Source organism: Phaseolus vulgaris, chromosome 8, assembly GCF_000499845.2.
Source record: "Phaseolus vulgaris cultivar G19833 chromosome 8, P. vulgaris v2.0, whole genome shotgun sequence".
Lineage (NCBI taxonomy): Eukaryota > Viridiplantae > Streptophyta > Magnoliopsida > Fabales > Fabaceae > Phaseolus > Phaseolus vulgaris.
This window is the reverse complement of record NC_023752.2, coordinates 10,154,078-10,175,629: the sequence shown is the minus strand read 5'-3', so window position 1 is coordinate 10,175,629 and position 21,552 is coordinate 10,154,078. Positions and strand designations below refer to the sequence as shown.

Here is a 21,552-nt window from a genome sequence, read left to right as displayed (position 1 = left end):
CTTAATATTATAATATTTTTGTTTGTACGCGTTTGATACATAGAATGACCTAGTTAAATGAGTCTTTAAGAGTCTTTAAAGTTAGTACTCAAGTTTGAAATTGTCATTGTCATATCAAGTTTAAATACAACAGATGACTAAAAAATAACGAAAACATAAATAATAAAGACATGTATTGTTTGGTTGTGAAAAATGTGACAAATACAAATATTATAAAAAGAATTACAACTAACTATAATTATAATAAGAAAATATGATTATTTGTTTAGATTGTATTGTAAATCAGTTTAAATTATGTGGTAAATCAATAAGTAAAGATAAATGAATTATGAAGTTATTGTAAAAATTATAATGTAAGTTGAAAAATACATTAGTATCTCATTTATATGTTAACATATTAAAAACTAATGAATAATTCATGGATATAAGTCTCTTAGATTATGTGAGGATGTGTTTTTTATTATTATATTTTCTTTTATGTTTTATTGTTTTGAATTTGGTTTTAAAACAAGGTTTTGATTTTTTTTTCCATATTTTAGGGTTTAGGCTTTTAATAGTAATATTTTGTGTTGTTAATAGTAAAATTATTTGGGAAAATTATTTAAATAAAATACACATAAATCAAATTTCTTCCAGAGGTTAGATTAACTTTGCTGAAGAAAGTCAAATATAAAGAAAAATCATGTCTAGGGATTCATCACGGGAATAAAACGTTATTAAATTTTGTTATGAACTTTAAAAAATAAACTAAAACTAGAATTTCCTAAATCATCTTTTGTATATAAATAAAGAATTTGCATAAATATTTCTTTTTATGTTATTTTAAAGTTACCAACTAAATTATTACTAATCTCACTAAAAATTTCTACTTAATAACGAAATACAACCTTCAACAAAAATTACCATCTTTTTAGTTTTTAATTATTTTTTCAGTTACTCTCTCAAAGCACTCCTGATCATGTAATCATTCTAATTTGTCAAAAATTAAGATGAATAAGAGTATGATGCTGCAGTTAATGTTTGAATCAAAATCCAGTTATTTTAATTTCAATAATTTTCTAAATCAATTAATAATTTTTATGAATGGTTGTCACCAATGACACTAAAACGGTTAAAAAAATATTTGGTCAAACTTTTTTTTAGGAGAAAAATAAAATACTAATTATTTATAAACTAAAATTAATTTATATATAAATTAAAGATAACAAAATTAAGAAATTATTTAAACAAACCTACGAATTAATTTAGGTATAAACTAATTTTAGCTTGTAAACAAATTTATTTATTATTTTTTTCAGAAATATTTATGAAATAAATTATTCGTATATGTTTTTGATAAAAAAAAGTTGGCATCAAGTCTTTCTTATGAAAAAGGACAGGGAATATAGTGTTATAAGTGTTGAGAATTATGTGTAAAATATTTTGAACAAAACTGTTTCAGAACTGAATCAACCTGATAAAAGAAAATCCAAAAACAATCAAACTGATTTAAAAACAATCTTAATCAAACAATTTTATGAACACAGTTCAATTGACTGAACAGATTTTATAAAATAGTTCATTCAATCTGGCTAAATTCTTTGAAAAAATTAAATCTAGTTAAATTTCTTGAAAAAACTAAATCTTAACAGACCATTTTTTATAAAATGATTCAGTTCAATTATTTGAAAGAAAAGAAACATTACTGATTCATTATGCAATATCACAAGTGCATTCTGAATAGACTTTCCATTTGGAAGAGATAATCATAACAAATTTGTTTTAGAACAAAAAGGAACATTACTCTTTTAATACTAACTAATCTTACACAACTTTTTTTCATAAGATTTGCTACATGTAACATCATGCTCTACCATATGATCCCAATCTTTGTTCAAAGTGTTTTCCGAAATCCATACTTCACTCATTTACATTTTCTAACAAAGATGACTAATTAAAAAATCTAAGCATAGCATTCACATATTTGAAAAAAACTGCAACTTTTTTCTCTCATTATATTCTTTATATCTATCACTATTACAATATGAAACTGATATGATTCAAATATCTCAAATTGTGAAAACAAATAATGGCACAATTGTAGTAGCTGTAAAGAATAACCACTAACTCTGCAGATGTTATGTGTTTTCCTTTTGCTAATTCTATTCCACAGATGAAACAAAAACAACGCTAACAGCCACAAATATATACAAGAAAATAAATACATACAATTTTTTTTTTCTATATTTGCCACCATTTCCTCCTTTCCATGGTCTTGACAAGCTCATTTGCTAATGATGCAAAGTCTTCAGCTCCACTTTGCAATTCGGCAGTGCGTTGGCTGATTCTCTGAATCAAATTGAACAGTAAAACTTCATTTTGGCAGCGTTTATGAATCATGATAAAGATGCTTCAAGCATAAGAAATTAGTGACCCCTTCGTACTAAAAGACTAGAGAGTGAAGAGATGTTTTATATTTAACAATAGAAAAATAGACAAACAGCAACTTCAATGTAAAAGATGAAAAAAAAAGGTTGGCTTAAATAAGTTTAGTCTTTGAAAATGACATTTTTTTGCATTGGTCTCTACAAGTATTAGTCTAAAAATTACGAAAGTTCTGTTGTTAATCCTACTAAGGGATTAAAACCATATAGTTTTCCCTACAAAAAAATCGTTTTTTGTTAAATATAGTGCTAAAAACGAATTTTTTTTACATAAGGACTAAACAAAAGGTGTTTCCCTGTTTATTTTAAAGAATTGCCCAGCAACAGAATTTGATTGTAAGTTATGTAAGTTGGCATGATGAGATGAGATAATTTTCTACCTCTAATTTTTCCTGCCTCTCCATAAGCTTGTTTCTTGCTTGTGCAGCAGCTGAAGAAGCATCCTGAAATCAGATGTTGATTAATAATTTAACTCATTGATACCAACAGTGTTAAAAGACAAAGAGGATGGACAGCTTAGCACTACCCCAGTTTTTCTATAAGCAGCCATAATTTCTTCAGGTGTTCTAAGCCTTGGCTTTACATCATCCTTATTGGTACCACCTTCAAACAATTTCTCCCTATCTCGTAACTTATCTGCAGGCAAAAGGAAGAAACTGTCACTAATCTTTGTAGTTAAAATATGATACATGTTTTGAGAAAGTGATTTACCTTTTTGCTTGTTTTTAACATCAGGAGATGAAGTAGAAGTCTTAGATATTGGCGGGTTGGGCTCATCTATTTCAATGTCATCTGTGCCCAAAAAAAGAATATTTTGAGGTTTTGTTTTTGACAATTCAAACTTCAAAGTGTGGAAGTGTTCTAGTTATGAAATCCAATAAACACCAAGTTTAAACAAAAATGTAAACCTATATCAAGCTCCACTTTATTATCTGCGACATCCACTGTTGGAAGGGGATCAGGCAACAGGGGCTTAAAGAAAATGTCTTCCAAATTACCAAAATCGGAGGCTGGACTTTTAGTCACATCTGTTTGAGAGGGTTTTCCTCCTTTAAGTCCTTTGACAATACCACCTAGAATCCCTGGTACCATGGTCTGCACCAAAATGGTTAAGCTAATTAAACAACTTTTTAATGGTGTGAACATTAGGATCCAAACTAAGGTAAATCAAAGAACCTCAAACCTGTTTTTTCTTCTGATTTGTAGAGAATCTAAAGGCAGCATCAGCTGCGGCTGCAAGAACTTTGTCATGAAGACAAGGCAAATGCTCCAGATTACTAAAGCAGGATAGCAATGTTAGTCATCTTTTTCTTCCTTATTACTACAGTTTAACCAAAAGTCCACAATGTTATTGCATCATTACAGGATAACAAAGATACCTGAATTCATTTTCGCCAGCCAGTAATGAGATTAATGCCAATTCAGAACCGTTTGCCTGTAAGTTATGAATATAAGAAGGGTGCTTTGAAGACCAAAAGTTGCAGACTTTGAATTTGACTTGAATGCTTTCACCTCAATACTCAAATATGTTTTACAGTATCCAGTAAAAAAACAGGGCGTAAAAACAGAGATGAAATTCTTGACAATTTGAAAGTTATAGAGAGAATTGTACCAGCACTATCTGTCCATAATCATCAGAACACATGGTTTTATCCATATTCACTTTATAATTCCATCTTAAAATTGACAATAAAGAGCTTTCTGCAACCAATTGCAAATCTGGCAAAGACCTGTCCAAGGACGAGCAAAATAATCCAATAATTTATCATTTCAAAGAAAATTTGATTTGCTAGAATCCACATTGTCTTATTCAAAATACTCCCCCAACCCAACCCTTTAGAAACAAAAGAAAGAACAAAAACACTAGCACTTTCACCTGATTTCAAAGGCTCCGGTCTGAAGCAATGATAGAAGCCCATAAACTTTATCATCTTTCTTAAGAATCGAAGTCCAATAAGAAGATTTAGAATGTTTCACTTTACGAATTGGTTTCTTATGTCCCTGTAAAGAATTATCATATAAGTCAAATTCATTCGCATACAGACTTAATGTAAATGTAAATGTGAAGTGATAATGAATTAATGAACCTCTATCAAAGATTTTGACGAGAACAAGCGCAATGAATTCTCGCAGCATAGCACAACAAGTGGATCCAACATTAAATCTCCAGAATGTGAGGCTTCTGAACAGGAAAGATCCGCCTCTGATGAATTTACCCTAGCTGATAAGGGTTCTTCCTGCTCATCAGCTCTAGCATCAGCAGTATTCTTCAAGAGTTCATCCTGCAGCTTGTCATTTGATGCTTCAGAGGTTGAGATGCTACCCTCTGAGGTACAAAAATCTGTCAGAATTTTCAATGATATTTCGAGAGCAAAAAAACTGAAAACATGCTTTGTGTTCTTCATGAAATTTGTACTTGCCTATAACATACATTGAAATTGAAGTTGATTCCTTCACATGTAATAGTCGACTAGAGATCATTTTACCACTATTACCATCAACTATGTTAAGTTTTGAATCTTGGGATAACACAAATAGTATTTCTTCAAGAGAGTTTCCTGAAACTGTATCTGATTGCTTTAAGTTCACATAACTTTGAAAACATGCTTCTTGTTTCCAAACCAATGAAGTAATGGGAGAGGTTGAGCAAGGTGCACCATCAATCAAGAACAAAACTGACAATGAAGTCATATTACAGACTGCAACCTGGAAAGAAGATATTTACCAAGATGTATCAATTGAGAGACCTCCCACTACCCCTTACGATCAAATAAAAAGGCAACGAGAATTAACAAGTAGTCAGATAATACCCACACGACCACTTGAAAATCCAATAGCAAGTTTGGTTCCAGAATTTGCAAATGATAATGCTTGTACTGAAGAATCCAGAAGAGAAAAGACAGCACTACAATGAGTTTTTTTTCCTTGTGGAACATCATGAACTGCAAAACACATTTCACAAATCACGATACAATGAGTCAAGGCATAACAATTTCATTTTTCAGCATAGATATCTTTGGAAACACAAGAAACATGAGAAAGGGGCCGGGTAAAAACTCAAACAAAGAAGATAGACTTCCATTATGGTGACAGAAATCTAAGAATCACCTTCACATTTTGATTGTGTGACAAAATGGAAATTTTTTCTATTGGAGGGGACTTTGAGGTCATAAATGCGAACCTATTAAAGTCATCACAGCAAAGGAAATAAGCACAGAAAAAATATTGTGTTATGTAAGATAGATTGATAGATTGACATATTAAGAAGATATCTGACAAGACCACATTCATTGCCCACGGCCAACAGTAAGGAAACAGAGCAGAAGTCCAATTTTGTCACTGGAGCATCTGAACCAGCCACTTTTGTACCATTCACCTACCAAAAAACGAGATAATTGTGTGACAAAAAACAAATTATATGTGGAAATGTAAGGACATTGTCTTTGAGTTGATTTGGGGACAAAGTAGTTGTAGAATGCTTACCTCTCCCTCTATGTAGCAAATATAAGATAAGACTGCATGTGTAGCATCACACACAAGGACAGATCCATTAGAATAACCCACAAAATAAACACTCTCAACCTCAGCACCTTTTGTTGCAGACAACTGACTGGGAACACCCCCAGTCAAGGGCCAATCTGAAGGGGCAGATCCAGGCCTCAAGCCAGTTCTCAAAGCTGAAGCAACCTAAGATAAATGAAATAAGTAGATGAAAAAAATATAACAAACAAAGATTAACTGAAAGTGTGACAAATTACACGCAGGCAAAAAAGTTACCTCAGTGAGAAGTTTTGATGAATTTGACTTACTGGGCAACCTGATAAGTTTTGCAACAGTCAAAGATGGATCAGTCATAGGTACTAGCACCGGAAATTCTACAGCAGGAACAGATGGCGTCCGTTTCTGCTGGGATGTCAATGTGGACAGGCTATCACTATTATACAAATGTAGTTGTCCAGGGTTTGTAAGTACAAAAACTTCATCTTTACTGTTCAGCCCGTTTGTTCCAGGACTAGGCAGTAAAGTCAAGTCTGCAAAAGAACCACTAAGTGTAAGGTCTGCACGATTAGTGCATCTTACAGACTCCGTTCCAGATGACCATTCAAGAGTTAAAACCTGTAATGAAAAGAGGCATTCTAAAGTTTAGGGGGACATAACATACATGCTTAGAAAACATTTTAATAAGAAAAAATACTGGCCATCAAGCAATGGTAACAAGTGACTAGAAATCCTACAACAACCTCAACATCATATTTGTTCAACCTTACCATTTAAACTAACAGAAGATATGGGAAGAAAATAATGAAAAAATATCAGGGGAAATCCTCAATTTAGTAATCAGATGATAAACCTACATTAAATATCTATATTTTTAAAGTTTATCCAACCAGGATGGTGCTCAATCAGGTTTACAACATCATAAGGAGTATTCCATTATTTTTTATATCCTGCAAAGTCCAAGTAAAATACTTCTTCAATACATTTCAGATTTTAGGAATGATGAAACATATAAGAATGTTTCAATCACAACCTTGAACCAATTTTGAATGTATTAGATGTTTTATAACCAGTATAGTTTATTATAATTCAGAAGCAATTGCCATAAAACCAATAGAAATCAATTTAAAATAAAATGATAAACAGACAAACAAATAACTTACTGTCAGAACTTCTTCAGATCCAATATCATCACCACCATAGACAAACAACTGTCCAGAATTATCACTTTGGGATTTATAGCTGTCGGACCATTTTAAGACAATGACGGGGAGTCTTCTTTCTGCAGTCGAAAGTTGCAGCTTAATAACATTTTTAGAAGTTTCTTGACCTTTAGAAGGTGCTGCTGATGACAAGTTCCATAGAAGGATATCTCCGTCTAAGTATCCCACCGCAAGAATAGACCCAGTAGAAGATGCCCAGGAAAGAGCAGTTATCTCTTTGTCTCCCAGATTTTGTTCAATAATATTAGCTGGAGGATTAGCCCCCGTTTCAGTAGAAGGGTTACCATCCTCATCCTTCAATTGGAGATCTTTTCCACCACCAAGGAACGCAATTCGAGCTTCAGAAACATCCCAAAGAATGAGCAACCCATCCTCAAATGCAATCAAGAGTCTACAAAATATAAAATAATTTATTCTTCATTGAATTGAAAATATAACTTCTTTTACACAACTATGGAATATTAGATTAAAAGTTAGCTATTAAAGGGGTAAATCAAATACTTAAATACTTCACCAAACATCCTATAGTACTTTATTGTGGGACTTAGACACTTCATAATACCCAATCATATAATTGCCCTAAGAGTTTATCACCTCACTGAACTTCTCTACTGGTTTAAAATCCTCCACACCTCAAAACTCTCAGTAGGAAGCTCCTTTCCAAGACATCAACAACTAGTTTGATACTAACTGATAAGAATCCAAACACTTGGAGAACCCACACTTAAACTATTAAGGAGGGAGAACCAAACACTTATATACTCCACTGAGCATCTCATACTATTAAATGTGGGACTTAGGCATCCCACAATATTTAAGTCCCTATGAAATAGTCAAGAATTCTTCACAAGCAAACAACCCCAATTCCTACAGATCAGAACATGAGTCACACAACTGTATCAAACTACTGATCGAAATATTTGCTGTCTGAAATATGGTCACCCATCATATCATTCAGGGGTTCAAAAATTTAGATACATATACGATATAGAATACATACTCATGAAATCAAGCAGTGTTGTCTCTGTCTCTGAGAATATATACTATGAAAAATTACACAAACTGTTTTGGAGGATGGCTCTGCATTTTTCATCAAATGTTTGTAGTACTTTTGAAAATCTGAGAAATTATATTGATAGTGAGAATTAAAAATATGAATGTTAAAATAAAAAGTTATACTCTAATTTTACAAAATCCTATTTTTCAATTGGCATTGTTAGTTAGGCTAAATCAATAAGTAGCTGTCAAGTAAAAATTCCAATTTATAAATTTGCCAGAAAGAGATGTAAGGCTAAAATGCTGTATACTATTTATTATCTTGCCTGTTCCCAGATGAAGAAGGTTGTAAAAGAATTCCAATGATTGGTTGTACACTGGGATCTGAAAAGCCTGCAGCTTCTGTCAAAGAGAATAAAACAATGATAACAAGCAGTTCTTAAATCAAAGAAAATAAATAAAAAAATTAAATACTGGAAGACAGAACCATGAATCAACTCAAGATATTTGATTATAGTGGTTATGTAAGATTAATATTGCAATGCGACACAGCATTGTTTATCTTAGTGCTACCCTCATCCAATATGAGCCAAACATAATTTCTGTGTGGAAAATAAGATTGTTAGGCACTGAAACAAGTCTACACCAGGAGAAGGGGGATGACGGGGATCCATACTCCATAGTGAGAGAGGTGAAAGAAATGAAAGAATAATTACTTGTGAGCCAAACTGTAGATGGACTCTAAGCATAAAGGACCGACATCATATAGCATGAGATGAGAAGATCCTGGCATGATTAGAGGGAGAGATGAACATTTAAAAGGAAAGTGAGGGTCAAGAGGAGAAAAACAGAACTTTGAGAGAAGGTTGGTGCCTATTGGCCTGCGGTTAGATTATTTTGCAGCCTCTGGCTTTTTTCATCAATTTTGCTACTGTTTTCTGTGCTTTCATGAGGACTTTACACAGTTGTAAGGAGCTAAGCTAAGCTCCCTTTCTGTTGTATTATATAAATAATACCCAGTGATTTTAGCTTCTATTCTATGCAATATGACTTCAGAAAATGCAATGTATGCATTTGATTCATCCAATGATTAAAAGTGTGTGCGTAGGGAATTAATAAGGCAAGAGAGGGAACAAAATGAATTTGTAACTATGCACTAAAAATATAAAGGTAGTAGTCGTTTGACAGTTACAGAGTGAGAATTAAGTTAGGAAGGTTTGGGTGCTCTCAAACACACCCTGTTTACGGGAAATTCTTGAGGCTTGCATAGTCAACTTCTGAATAACAACAATCTTGGGTCAATGTTCATTTTCCTTCAATTCTTTCATCGTATTTCCATTTTTTATCAAATAAGTCTATCAGTATTATATATCAATCATCAAAACAAAAGACCAAAAAACTAAAAAAAAATACCCCTTAGAAATTTTGCTGACAAATTATATGATGCCTTCAAAAGTTGTCCTTTCTCAGCTTCAAACTTTATCACAGAAAATAAGCCATGCTGATCCCCAACATAACTGAACATTATAACAAGTAATGTTACTAATAAAGGGCCGCATAAATGTAATCACAACCATTCGCAGCTATCTACTACTAGGAACAAGAGCAAAAGTATAGAGATTTACTGCTTATAAATTTTCCATAAACATACATGAAATGTGAACCGCTGACCACAGAAAAAGCAGTAATATCGGATTCCCATTTTAAAGAACAAACAAGGCTCCGGCTCTCAAGATTCCAAACCTGCCAAAATCATAAGAAAAATACAAAAAGACATTCTAAGCCTTAACTTTTATAAGAAAGGAACTCTTAGTCAATCACTTTACTGATATAGACCATAACTTGACATGCTAAAATGCTGGATGATGAAAAATCACACACGTTACTTTCCATTCTACAATTAATGATGAATGGTAAGAAAAGAAACTAGAAAAGGAAAGCAACCACATAACTCAGAGATATCAATGATAAGTGTAAAGGACTGATGAAAACCACAATATTTAGCCTATTTAGGGGGAAAGCTGTTAGAAAAAAATGTATCAACACAAGCCGATAGTTAAATGTAGGAAAGAAATTACCTGGATATCATTGTCATTTAAGACCCCAACTAAATGCCCCTGGTTTTGCAGGAACTGCGAGTGCCAAAAGAATCAAAGGATCAATATGCTACTTACATGAGCTTAGATGGAAAAAAAATTGACAATTTTGCAGCATAGAAAATCCAACAAGATCTAACCGCATGTCAATTTGAGAAGTTCAATGACACTTACTTCCAAGTATTTGTAAGGCAATTGCTTAGGAGAAACCAAAAGTCCTTCTATATTATCACCACCTATCACCTTAAGTCTTCCATCCCTGCCATTGAACTACCCAATATAAGCAATCAAACACTCACCTCCTATAATGAAATCCATTTGCCAGCTATGATTAAATCATGCTATATGCCTGGTGTCAAGTCATCATAACATTTGAAGAATTATGCATTAACCATTATGATAAGAATCATGTCATCCCACATTTTCTGGCTAAACATGTACAAGAATTCAGTTAGACTTTCTCTTCACAGAATGACCGTTTCTTATTATTATCATTATGCACATTTTTAACTGAAAGACCCAAAAAAAGTGTCAATATAAACAGCGAACTAGGCATCACATCACCCTTCATCCCGTGGACCCTAACAATGAACTGAACTTCATTTCAAGGTTAGTAAGGATAACCCACCGAGATTTTTTCATCCTAAATTTCAGAATTCACTTTGACCAAATAAAATTTGTCTCATGCATGGAAGCAGTTCTAACTGCAATTACTAAACCACCGTATAATAATTGAAAAAGACAAAAGAGCAACTTCAAATTTCTTATCACGGATAATTAGAATAACCCGAGATCAAATTATACTGAAATGTTGAATCCAAAAACCCTTTTAACCCCACCCCCCATTACTAAACAACCAAGTACCATAAATATTAAATTGTTTTTTTATATAAACCACGTCGTATCCTCTATCAGAGATAATCCTACTATTTGAGCAAGGTAGGACCATTGTTAGACGATAAATAGAAAATTATTTAACATTACCGTAAGTCCAAGGTACAGTACCATACCCAATGAATAAAAACAATAACTATCAAAAACAAATTCAGAGAGATAGAGAACTGACAAAGTCCCAATAGCCAAAAGTCGTTGAATGGGATCAAAGGCGAGAACTGAAGCAGTGGATGGAATGCCGTAGTGAAACACAATTCTGGGATCCAACTCACTTCCCTGCAAACCACCATGCTGCAACTTATGCTGAACCAAAACCAACCCAACCCCAGAAAAAAAAAATCACAACATGAAAGAGTAAAGGAAACCCAGAAGAAGAAAAGAAAAGTTAGATGAGAAAGATAGGATTTTTATATTCGAGTTTTTAATTTACGTTGGAATGGTGCAGCAGAGCCTTGTCAAACAACCTCTTGGCAAACATGGTTGCCGATGATGTAGTTGTTGTTGTTGTTGCCGAGTCTTAGGTGTCTTCCTCAGTTTTTTGATGAACTGATGATCATTCCAATGCTTAGTATTTTTTCTTTGCTTCAAAAATCAAAACTTTCTTTTTAATAAAATGGAAAAGAAAAATTCTTCAGCTCATCTGCTGGTCATTGGTCAATGAAAGAGTTGTTTCACACCTTTTCTAAATTTTGTTAGTCATAATAGTTCAAACGATATTATAAATAGTTAAAGTGTTGAATTTCAAATGGGGATGTAGCTCAGATGGTAGAGCGCTCGCTTAGCATATGAGAGGTACGGGGATCAATACCCCGCATCTCCAATTTTTGGGAAAGGCTGGCTGGATATTTCTAATTTTTTTTATTAATTTTAAACTCTTGTAAAAAAATATTATCTTGGGCAATTGTTTTAATTATTAAGAATAAAGTAAAAATACTATAAATATATGATGTCACAATTTTATTATATATATATATAATAAATTTCATTCAAATCAATTTTTATGGTGTAAAATGTTAGTAATTTGGTCTATACTATCATTATTACTAGTGTTATTATATTTTACTCAGGTTAATTAGATTCGTTCATCTAATATGTTTGAATATGTTATTTCATTCGTCGATTTAATCTAATCAGATTCGTTTATTTAATATGTTTGAATATTTTATTCAATTTGCTGATATTAAATTTGATATCATTCATATAATCTGTAGAGATATCTCACTCAATTATTTAAGTAATTGGACATTTAAAACATACAAGTTCAATTTAGTTTTAGTAGAACAGGTGAGTAGACAATTTTATGATTAAACAAGTTACTTATTTTATGTGATGATACAATTTAAAGATATGAAATGTTGTAACATTAAGAGAATAAATCTCCACACAAAAATGTTTTATACAAAATGATATAACTAAAGGATATTATTCATAGTTAAAATTACTTCAACTAAAAGGACAATATTATATAAATAATTTGAGTATATTTCAATTATGATAAATATTGGACACTGACGAGAGATTTATGAAGGTAAAAACTCATTAAAATAATGTAAATAAGAGAATATTTCAATATATTATTGTTGTTCATTTACTATGAAAAATTACTTTATGTACATCTCAATTGACTTTATCGTAAATAATGTCTTTCACATGTACATTTTCACGAACTAACTTATATTCTAATAAAGAGAACATCTTGATCTTAAAATAAATGAGACATCATGTTCATCTAAGGAGGGAACATCCTAAATTGGGAATAGATGTCATCCAAGTCTAGAAAGTAAGAATTTTGCAAGAACATTAGACACTCACATAAGACTTAAAGAATTACAATGTTTCATGATCACTTGTCTTCGTCCTTCATACATTTTTAATATGGAATACAAAAAATAAACTAATGAAAACAGTGTCTTAGTGAGATATAAGTATTTAATGGTATACGTATGTATTTCTTGGAAGCACCATTGTTATAAGATTTTACTTAAACACTTACATAACAAAACACAAACATATACATTATCTTTTGAATGTTTAATATTATTTTTTTATGATAAAGTATTAAATGAAAAGATTTCAAGGAGAGTCCTTTTTGTTTTTCTTCAATGACCTTGTACTTGTATCTCCTAGCCTGGCGTCTTTACCACTTCTATAGGAATAGGGAGTATAGGAATGGGGAGTGATGAAACCTTATCAATCATCCAAAAATTGTGTCTTTAGCCTTGCATGCATTTCTTTTTTATTAAAAATGTTTGACCTTCCATTTACATAAAAAAAAGTGTTACTTAATTAAGTTGGATTGTTAATCTCGTTCTTGATTCTATTTATTTTTCCTTTTATATTTTCTTTTATTCTTGAAGAATATGTAAATGTCTAATGAGGAGGATATGACTCATGTGGACTCTAAATCCTATTGACTTTCATGTACTTAGACAAAAGAGCCTAAACCTAACTAAAAATCACAAGGAAAACCAAATGATATAGAATCGTCTAACACACTAAGAAAACAAAGTTTTTAATAATATAAAAAAAAACTCTAGAAGAAGATTGGTAGGAAACTCCAAATTGAGCTCTGACACCAAACTGTAAAACAAGAAAAACATAAGATAATTGAATTGTGTTTTTTTAAATATTTTCACAAGTACTATAAGATTTCTTATGACTTATTGGCAAGCGTACTAGTTTGTTTACAAGTATTAAATGAACAAAACTCCAAATATTAAATCCACACGGGTATGATAAATTTATCAATAAAAGGCTTAGTTGCTCATGGCTTAAAACCATATTGGTCATTAAAAGAAATTACTCTCTAAATCCAGTGTCTAGTGTGGAGTATTTATTGTTGCATATGGTATTAATTGTCCTGTGGTAGAGGACAAGTGCACCAAAACACAATTGAATCATGGGGCTTGGGATGTTAGGCTCTTAAGTAGAAAGAGTTGTGCCCTGACTATCAACTATAACTTTTGGTCCAATGGTAAATGTTAGTCCAACAATTGGTAAGGTGACGAGTTCAATTTCCAGTGGGGCAATTGTTTAGAGGGAGATTGTTGTAGGTAGCACAATTGTCATGTGTCATAGTTCAGGTGAACCAAGTCACAATCAAAGAGTTCAATTCATAGTGAGACAATTGCTAAGGGAGAGATTATTGCAGGTGGTATCAATTGTCTCATGGTAGAAGGCTAGATGGGCCACGTTACAATCAAATCGTGGCATTTGGGTTGTTACACTCTTCAATAGAAAGAGTTGTACCCTCACTATTAGCTATAACTTTTAGCCCATTGGTAAGTGCTCGATCCAACATCCACTAGTGTGTTTCATTTTTGATGTGGTTGCACCTCTAACCCTTTATTTATAACAATTTTATAATATATTATTTTTGGTATTGAAACCCACTTAGATTGTGTCTTTAGGTTAAGTGCGCAACAATTTTAGTGTCCACATCATAATTTTGACTTGTTATTTTAAAGACATATGACTCTTGAGCAAAAACTCTTCTTCATGAACTTGTTTATCGAAATAAAACTAAGAAAAAAGTAAAATTATAATAATTTTTTTTGTGTAAAGTTAAATCAAAAGTTACTAAAAGATAACATAAAAGAATGATAAGTTAAATAATTGTCACATTTAGGATCAAAATATAAATATATTTGGCCCTTATCAATCTCATTTGTTGGCTTTTTAAAATATAAAAATAAAATCAAATTCAAGGTTTGATATCTACAGATGATGGAAACAACAAATGATGGCCTTTTAAAATAGATATTTTCACAAACATAAAAACCACAATCCAATGTTAGTTTCTTAAGATCAAAATGGATAAGGAGAAGATAAATAAGAAAGATACTTTTTATATTAATTCATTTTATTGTGAGATTACTTTAAGTTCTTGACTAACTAGTTAAGTTTCACTAAACATGAGTATTAGTAATGTGACTCTTTATTTACATCACAAATATTTCTTTTGCTAATTTTGCCATGCTGACCACATAAGTATTGTCTGTAAAGTTATTCCATATTCTTACAACATAAGTATTTTTTTTTCAACAATAAGTCACTCCTGACTTACAACAATAAATTGTTTATAAAAGATGACATTGATTTTTCTTCATCTAAACTTAGATCTAATGCCACAGAGGATGAAAACAAATATTTGTTCACTTATTTTAGGTGCTCTCACTCTAGAATTAAAGAGTTATTTATTGAGAATAAAGATTGTTAAAGAAGATTATAGATTAAATTTACTCTCTTTTATATTATTATTTTATGTTCACTTCCTTTTATATCTTGAGCCACTTTAAAGTAATCAGTATCTATGTGGTTTATTTTTTTTATTTTACTAAATTTGTGAATGTTGGAGTATTTTGATGACATGCATCTATTGCTTTTCATGAGATTTGAAGAAAAGTATTTATTTATCACCTATTGGTCTCCTTTTTTTTTTATCGTCCATTTTACTTATCTTCTTTAAGTAACACACTTGCCTTATTTTTTTCAACAAATGTCCTTTCATTACATTCTATAAAAGAGGTAGTATAGAGTTACATGTTGTTCCATTGCAAGGAAATAATAATTTAGTCACCGAAAATTAGTGATTGCAATTTGCAACCGAAATAGCCACCAAATATCCGTAGTGTCAGATTTGCGACCGAAATAGCGACCGACTGCATTATTTATCATGTTAGTTAGATTTGCGACCGAATCCGCGACCGAACATGAGAGTGACAAAACCATTGGTCGCTAAAGTGGTGGCTGTTTCGAATAAATTGGGAAAAATATATCTGCAACCGAATTAGCGACCGAATATGTTTATTTTTTAGCCACCGATTTTATTTCGGTCGCTAAATTTTATTGCTTTTTTCTGCCACCGAATTAGCCACCAATTATGTTTACTTTTTAGCCACCGATTTTCTTTTAGTCGCTAAATATAAATGTTTATTTTTTCCACCGAATCAGCTACCAAATTTATTTATGTTTTAGCCACCGATTTTGTTTCGATCGTTAGATATAATTGTTTATTTTTACCACTGAATCAGCCACCAAATACGTTTATTTTTTAGCCACCGAATTTCTTTTGGTTGCTAAATATAATTGTTTATTTTACTACTACTATTAATAATAATAATAATTCATTTTTATTTTAAAAAACTATACAAAGATCACACATACTTTTGAATATTATTGAGTACTCATCCGTTTAAAAACTAATTAGTTGTATTACTGGTTTCTTTTTCTATTTAAAAAATATATGTCAAATATATTTGTAATTTCTTAAATTTAAATAAAATTTATTAAATATTGTTTTTAAAATATCAGTTCAAATAAAAATTCTAAATAAAATTACATAACAAAATATTATTATTAATAAAATTAATCCTTTAAAAAAATTAAGTTATGCTATGTAATTAAATTTAAATAAAATGATCTCTTTAAAATAACTTTAATTTTATAAAAATAAATAAATTTTTAGAATTAAATTGTAAATAGTTTTTTAATTATTAATTTTTTTTGATTAATAACACTTTTTTTACTTGTTTCTATTTTTTTTAATTAAAAATTATTAACAGAGGTAAGTATATGCCAGTTAGAAATTATAAAATGTATTATTATGAAAAATAATTAATTGATTAAAATATCCATATTTACTATCATGGATATTTAAATACTTATTTAATATTTATTTTTTAATTTTACATGAATGCTATATTTTTTAATATTATTTATAATGAGGTGCCTTCAGTAAAAAAAAAACGTGACAATTAGATAAAATTTGGAATTTGTTTTTTTTAAGCTTCAGAGTTAAGTTGCAGGTGCTGTTAGGGCACCAAATACCCAAAATTGCTGATAGGAATGAAGAAAGGTGCGGAGGAAGCTGCAAGCGGTGGTCGGAAGAGGAGGAAGTTGTGGGTGGTGGTCGTGGTGCGAACGGAGGTGTGAGCGGAGCCGAGCGGAGGCGAACGGTGAGAACGGAGGTGCGAACAAAGGTGTGAACGAAGGTATTTGATTGCTTGCATCAATTTGTTGTTGGCTTTAGACATAGGAGTCTCATTTATAATTTGTTTTGTAGAACTTGACTCTGTAAAATTCATTGCAGGTCATTACCCAATTCTTGAAACTGGAGACTCTACTTGATGACAGTGTGAGAAGAATATTGAATTACAAATTGAAAGGGGTGGCACATCAAAGACGTTAACTTTGTTGGTGAGATTTTTCATTTTTGGATATTTACTCTTGTCTATAGACAATTTAGTTGAATATGACTTGACTTACGGTTTCAGAGGGTGGAGGTGGTGGTTGTTTGAATGAAGAAATATGTCTGGAATGTTTATCATGTTTCTTATATTTATGATGTTATATTTTTCCTTCATTCTATTGATCCATGTGTCTCTGTATGCCTGTCTACATTAAAACAACAACCAGTTTCGGAAAATATTTCTAAATTGATTAATAGTCTGTATATAGGAATTTCAAACATCTTGCCTTCACTTTCGGAAAAAACCTTATAAACACAAACAAAAAACAACAACGATCAAAACTATATACTATATGATTGATTGAAAATAGCTACCCCTAGAGTCGTATTCTTTTGGCTTTTTTCTTTTCTTAAAGCTTCATCGTCATTGTTGTTATTTCGTTTATTTATTAAGTATATATAACTTCTTTTCACCTTGCACAAAGACAAATGCACCAATCAATATTGGTTCCCCTGTTGCTCTAGAAAGGCTGACCAAATAATGAGCCCCAACACCAAGAGCACCAGCTGCCAATGTTGCAATGGTCCTATTCAAACCTTTTCCTAGAGTGGCTCCTAAAAACGTGCCATAAATTACAAATACAATGGTTAGTTTAACTGTGGAATAAATAAAAAGAAAACAAAACCAAAAACATGGTTTTGTGTATCATGATCATTGATTAAAATATGAACAAACTAGCTTACCGACTGTGTACTCAAAAACCACCACTACAGTCATCACAACCCACATTACTGATAGACCAAAGTTCTCATAGAGTGGTTGATAGTAATAGAAAAGAGAAACCAGTGAGATTGCAAGCCCCACTTTTAGTGAATGAATAACTTTTCTAGGATCATCTTAGGCTATCTCTTTGTGTGTGGATTGTGTTACATGTTGCCCACAAGCTTAGAATTGCAACAAAACTGATGGCGGAGACACTTGGCAACAATCATCTATTAATCCCTATATACAGGCTTGCAACCAGTTTGAAATCCCTAAAATATCTAACCTACCATGACATTTATATGAATTTAAATTAATAGACAGAAACAGAATATAAAAGATAAATCTGTCATAATAATAAAAGAAATATCTAAAACTACTCAAAATTTGAGTAAGTCAATTGGAGCAAGTGTAACAATCAAGATTGTTTCCTTAGTTGTATTTGTTCTTCTTGGTTTTCCTCTTACGGTGAGCATGAGTTGTTTGACTTTTACATTTAAACTATTTGTTGCACCACCAGATTTTGTTTCCTTATAGATCTTCTCAAGCAATCATTCTATTAGCTTTATTAAATACCTAAGGGAGTGCATAGCATAATAAATTTCCCATATCTGTGGCAGATTACCTATAGTGTTCCCTTTGCTGTCACAACAGAGTTGATGGTTGATTCAGGAGGTGGCCAAGGTTGGTATTAGTTGTAGATAGTTTTGATATCCTGAATATTTGGTCTTTTAATGTTTCTGATCTCAAGATGCCTGTTGGTTATGCAGGATTGGCCATAGGAGTTCTAAATCTAGCAATTGTTGTTCCTCAGGTATTTTTCTTTTTCTCAAGTATTGTTGTGTTTTACTCCACCTTTCTTAGAGTGAACCTTTCGGAGTTACAAAATTATCTTGTTTTATCATTGTTACATGTGTCTGTTTATACTACTACATTAATATTGTGCAATGTGGTGTTTTATCTTTCATATGCAATTAACTCTCCAAAATTCTTCCTTATTTACTAATTTTGGACACCATTCCAATTGACGTCACTTTAGAACAGAGTGCATAAAATTTATTTTTTACTGAAAAATCACAATCAATATTAAAAAGAGGTTTAATTACTCGTTATGTCCTTCTAGCTATACAAATTTTGTCTTTTAGACCGTGTAATTATAATTTGGCCATTATCTCACTCATTATTTCGATTACTTTTAGTTTTTATGCATACCATTTTTAATCTGTTAGTTTAAATTCATAGAAATTAAAAGAGATTACAATAGTATGTATAAGACTAAAAATATGATCTTTACATGAGACTAAAATGTAAAGTTTGTTCAACTATAGGGACCAAATTAATGGTTGAACTTTAAAAAATAAAAGGTGAAATATTTTTCCCTCTATTCTAAACTTGCCTCTGCATTCATTTCCTTAGTTTGTAGTTTCTTCTTTCTTATTCTTTTGTATGATATTGGGATGAAATTGTTGGCAATATGGCTAATCAATGGTTGATTATATCTCAATTTTTATTAGTTTTCCATGATGGTGACTAAACTTTTATTATTAGGCTGAAGCTAGTTTTACTTATTTTAATGATCTTTTGATTCAATATGACATTCTTCATCTCTCTTGTCTATAGGAAAAATATATATATAGCATAGCAAACAAAATGAGCATATGCGTAAACATAATGAGCAGATGTGCAAACAAAATGAGCAGATGCAACAAATCATGCAACACATTCAAATGAATAATCCCATATCAGGTTCTTCAAATCCTACTACCAGTGGACATCATAAAGGAGACAACATTAGAGATGATAGTTCAGAAGAAGATTAGTTGAATGCTGAATTATATAATAGATCTGACTCTTTTAACTAGTTTTTAATACTTTTCGTTGTGTAATACGATTTACTTTTAATTTGAGTACAACTCCTTCTTAAACTTTGTATTTGAAGTTCATTAGTATTTAGCTTGATTGAATTTTGAGTATTTATAAGCAGGTTTGAATTTCTTTATAAAATGGTTAAAATACCATTTTAAATAGGTATGAACAATACATATAAAAATAGCCACCAAAATCGATTTGGTGGCTATTTTTACAAAAAAAAAATTAGCGACCGAAATAGAATCGGTCGCTGTAATTAAGAAAAATATTTAGCCACCGAAACAAATTAGTCCCTAAAGCGGTCTTCATTTAGCCACCGAATTAGCCACCAATTTTTTTTAATTAATTAATTTAATCCATTAACGACCGAAAATGGTGGTCGTTATCACCTCTATTTCAGCCACCGATTTAGCCACCAATATTTTATAAAATTTTGGTCGCTAATTTGGTTTATGAATTTTGGTGACCAAATTTTCTGCGACTGATTTAGCCACTGCAATTTCGGTTGCTAATTTGGTTTCTAAATTTTGGTGACCAAATATTCTGCTACCGATTTCGCCACCAAAATATCGGTTGCAAATTAACGACTACTTTATAATTCGGTCGTTAAAGGCTTTGCGACTATGGTTTTCGCTTCCATCTTTATTTGGTGACTGTTCAGTCGCAGATACGTTTAGCGACCGATTATTGTACTGTTAGCAACCGAATTTGGTGATCGCTAAAAGTGATTTTTTTTGTAGTGTTCAGAGAATAAGTAGCAATCTTTTATTATTGCAATTTTTCTTTACAGATTTCTAGACTTTAAAACTTGGGTGAAAATTTTTGTGTGGATATATTTTCCTTTATCATATTCTTTGAAAAAAATAATAAAAAAATATAGTGAATTAATTATTCTTTAAAATATGTACTTCTTAAAGTTATAATAGACCATGCAATAAATGCTAGTTGTGATAAGATGGAACAATAATAAGATGTAACACATTATTAAGAAGACAAATGTAAAGTTTATATTCGAAAAAGAAAATTCAAACACATTGATAAATTTCTGGATTGGGTAATACTTTATCATATTTAAATAAACATTTGTGTATTGGAATTTACATTGACGGTAATTAGGATGCCATGAAAAGATACCTTCAAACTTACATTAATAACTAAGTTAATTCCCATAATGAAATAACTCGTATGATCTTTAATTATGTCAACACCTCAACTTTTGAATACATAAATTAGAAGAGTCATCCAAGTTGACTTCATCCACCCTTGTGGAGGAGGTTTTTAAAAGATAGGGTTATGCACATGGTGATGAGTAGTTGAATAATAAATTATTATATAGTATAACATACTTCGAATTTAAAATTTAGAAATTTAAAATTTTATTTTATTTATATAAATAGGTGCATTTAATAATTTGTATTTGTATTAATCCCAACAAAGCTAAGAGGTGTGAAAATTGAAGGGCCAAGAAGGAAGGGACATTTTGAACTAATCCAAGCCTAAAGTCCAATACAATTCTCGACTAAGAAGTAAAGAAGAACCAATGAGAAGTCCAAACATGATAAATGTGAATTAAACTTGGAAAGTGTAACTCAAGCATGAA

At 31.2% G+C, this 21,552-nt stretch overlaps 1 protein-coding gene and 1 long non-coding RNA gene across 2 annotated transcripts; one reads left to right on the top strand and one right to left on the bottom strand.

The window, feature by feature from the left end:
• Positions 1-1,962: 1,962 nt before the first annotated feature.
• Positions 1,963-11,789, bottom strand: LOC137824309 (lethal(2) giant larvae protein homolog SRO77-like). The gene is made up of 24 exons (XM_068629888.1): positions 11,561-11,789; positions 11,303-11,433; positions 10,411-10,495; positions 10,219-10,272; positions 9,792-9,883; positions 9,554-9,657; positions 8,467-8,542; positions 7,085-7,535; positions 6,201-6,539; positions 5,907-6,110; positions 5,701-5,799; positions 5,532-5,604; positions 5,238-5,365; positions 4,844-5,129; positions 4,511-4,749; positions 4,300-4,424; positions 4,036-4,153; positions 3,803-3,858; positions 3,607-3,700; positions 3,332-3,518; positions 3,135-3,215; positions 2,950-3,059; positions 2,804-2,866; positions 1,963-2,328 (listed from the first exon to the last, which is right to left on the bottom strand). Exons 1-24 carry the CDS (start codon positions 11,606-11,608, stop codon positions 2,221-2,223), a joined length of 3,351 nt encoding a protein of 1,116 aa, XP_068485989.1. The 5' UTR covers positions 11,609-11,789; the 3' UTR covers positions 1,963-2,220.
• Positions 11,790-16,972: 5,183 nt separating this feature from the next.
• Positions 16,973-18,898, top strand: LOC137827223 (uncharacterized). Its single transcript, XR_011083687.1, has 4 exons — positions 16,973-17,123; positions 17,222-17,328; positions 18,704-18,767; positions 18,854-18,898. It is a non-coding gene; the product is annotated as an uncharacterized lncRNA (long non-coding RNA).
• Positions 18,899-21,552: the final 2,654 nt, after the last annotated feature.

Coding starts and splice junctions, on each gene's coding strand:
- LOC137824309 (XM_068629888.1), bottom strand. CDS start 11,608: ATGTTTGCCAAGAGGTTGTTTGACAAGGCTCTGCTGCACCATTCCAAC. Junction 8,543..9,553: donor GTCAGCAAAATTTCTAAGGG/GTATTTTTTTTT, acceptor TCTCTTTGACAG/AAGCTGCAGGCTTTTCAGAT. Junction 2,329..2,803: donor AGAGGCAGGAAAAATTAGAG/GTAGAAAATTAT, acceptor AATTTGATTCAG/AGAATCAGCCAACGCACTGC.